At 44.4% G+C, this 2,215-nt stretch overlaps 1 protein-coding gene across 1 annotated transcript; it reads right to left on the bottom strand.

Moving 5' to 3' along the window:
* Positions 1 to 396: 396 nt before the first annotated feature.
* LOC126481906 (uncharacterized) lies at positions 397 to 915 on the bottom strand. Its single transcript, XM_050105864.1, has one exon. The coding sequence runs from the start codon at positions 913 to 915 to the stop codon at positions 397 to 399; it is 519 nt and encodes a 172-aa protein (XP_049961821.1).
* Between the last annotated feature and the right edge of the window lie 1,300 nt (positions 916 to 2,215).

Raw genomic sequence — 2,215 nt, 5'->3', positions numbered from 1 at the left:
TAAAAGGAGCGCAGACTGAACAAGGAACACACACAGACAGAGAACACGCACTGCTAGGACAACTGTGTACATAACAACATCTGTGGACACCAACGATATTATGTGGTGGTAAAATGTGAATCTCAACACGCTCCATCAATTTTAACACACAGGTATAAATTGATGAACTTGAGTCCTTAAGTTTGCGGTTCTAGGTTCGCAACAACACACATCTCATGCTTCAGTGCAGGAAGGGCCTTCGTCAGCACGTCTGCTACCATGTCTTCTGTTGACCAATATTCCAGTTTCAGTGGATAATCTTGCATGGCCTGGGGAATGAAGTGGTACTTTATGTGAATATGTTTTGTCCTTGAGTGGAAAACTGGATTATTTGCAAATTTTCCAGCTGACTGGTTGTCACTGAACAGTACAACTTTTGACAGCTGCGCTAAACCCAGCTCCTTCACGAAGGTTGATAGGCGAATTGCCTCCTTTGCTGCTTCGGAGATACTCAGTTGATGAGAGAGCGACTATCCTCTGCTTGCGCGAACACCATGAGATTGCTGACTTGCACAAGATAAAGTAGTAACCAGTATACGACTTCCTGTCAGCATCAGAATTTCCCCAGTCAGCATCTGCAAAACTGAATATTCCCTCTTTATCCTTGACGTAGGTTAGTTTCTTGTTAATTGTCCCCTCGAGGTATCTAAGGATTCGTTTAGCTGCCTGCCAGTGAACAAGATTATGGCTGTTGTTGTATTGGCTTAGCTCGTTGACTGCATGGCATATATCAGGGCGAGTGGCAATGGCGATGTACACCAACGCTCTGAGCAGTTCCCTGAATGGATACTCAGTCCCATGTGCTGTACTTGCAGCTGCAACATCCAGTTTGATCACGGTCGCCAACGGGGTTCCTATGGGCTTGCAGTCATCCATTCGGAATCGGTGTAAAACTTCTCTGATGTAGCCACTTTAACACAACGTGAGTTTGTCAACGGACTAATTTATGTCAATGCCCAGGTAGCATTTCACAGGACCAAGATCCTTGACATCGAATCTGGCAGATAACTTGTCCTGGATCTGCCTTGTCCTTTCCAGGTCTGATGACGCAATTATGATGTCATCAACATAAGTGAACAGGAAGACTTGAGAATTTCCCACACTGTCCACTTATACACAAGGATCTGCACCAGTGGGCTGCAATCCAATTGACATCAATGTGGCATTTAATTTGGCATGCCACTGTCTGCCAGCTTGGCGCAATCCGTAGATGGCTTTTGTAAGCTTGCACACTTTGACACCAGATTTTAGCTTCTGGAGCATATCATCTGCCTTTTTGGCTATGTGATGGTCCTCATTTACATCTCTCATCTTCCATAAGAACTTGGTTAATGAGTCCGGCTGTTCCATGAAGATTTCAGTATCAATTTCACCATTGAGGAATGCAGTGGTGATATCCAGCTGTGAGACATGCAAGTTAAACTTCACTGCCAGAGCCATGCAGAGTCTGAATGATTCGATTCTTGCAATTGGAGAGAATGTTTCCCCAAAGACAACTCCGGGTCTTTGGTTGAATCCTCGTGCATCTATTCTGGCCTTTCTTCGTACCAATGATCCATCACTGCCGTATTTGTTTCTTAAGACAGTTCTGCAATCAATTACTTTTCTGTTTGCTGGTCTGTCCACAATGTCCCAGGTTTCATTCTTGACTAGCGACTTGACTTCATGGTATATAGTGCTAAACCATTCTTGACTATCTGGACTGTTCAATACAATCTCAACACTGATTTCTGTTGCATTAGCAGCAAAGTTGATGTCATGACTTGAAACATCTGGTGCAAGCTGTGGAGCAGGTGTGACACTTGAGGCATTGCTGTCCTCGTCACATGACAGGGTGTCATCTGAAATGATATTGTGTGGTAGCGAGGTGACTTCTTCTTCAAAACTGTAAAGTGGTTCTTCATCAGAGAATGATTCTGACTCACAGCTTCTGTTGTCACTCCAGTCTCCTGGTGAAAGGTCCATGCAGATGCTTCTTCTTTGGCAATGATGTTGTTCATCTGCAGATAGGTCTACATAGGTTTGCTTGGGTTCCAAACTGTTATGATCCAGGAACCTCACATCTCGTGATGTGTGTATCTTGTGGTCTTTTGGCACCCACACAAGATAGGTACTTGAATTGTCTGAGTAGCCTACGAAGATTCCTTGCTTGCCTCTCGGATCAAACTTCCCCTTG

The sequence above is a fragment of the Schistocerca serialis genome, chromosome 5 (assembly GCF_023864345.2).
Source record: "Schistocerca serialis cubense isolate TAMUIC-IGC-003099 chromosome 5, iqSchSeri2.2, whole genome shotgun sequence".
NCBI lineage: Eukaryota > Metazoa > Arthropoda > Insecta > Orthoptera > Acrididae > Schistocerca > Schistocerca serialis.
The sequence above is the reverse complement of the archived record's forward strand: the minus strand, read 5'-3'. Positions and strand labels throughout refer to the sequence as shown.

Coding starts and splice junctions, on each gene's coding strand:
- LOC126481906 (XM_050105864.1), bottom strand. CDS start 915: ATGGATGACTGCAAGCCCATAGGAACCCCGTTGGCGACCGTGATCAAA.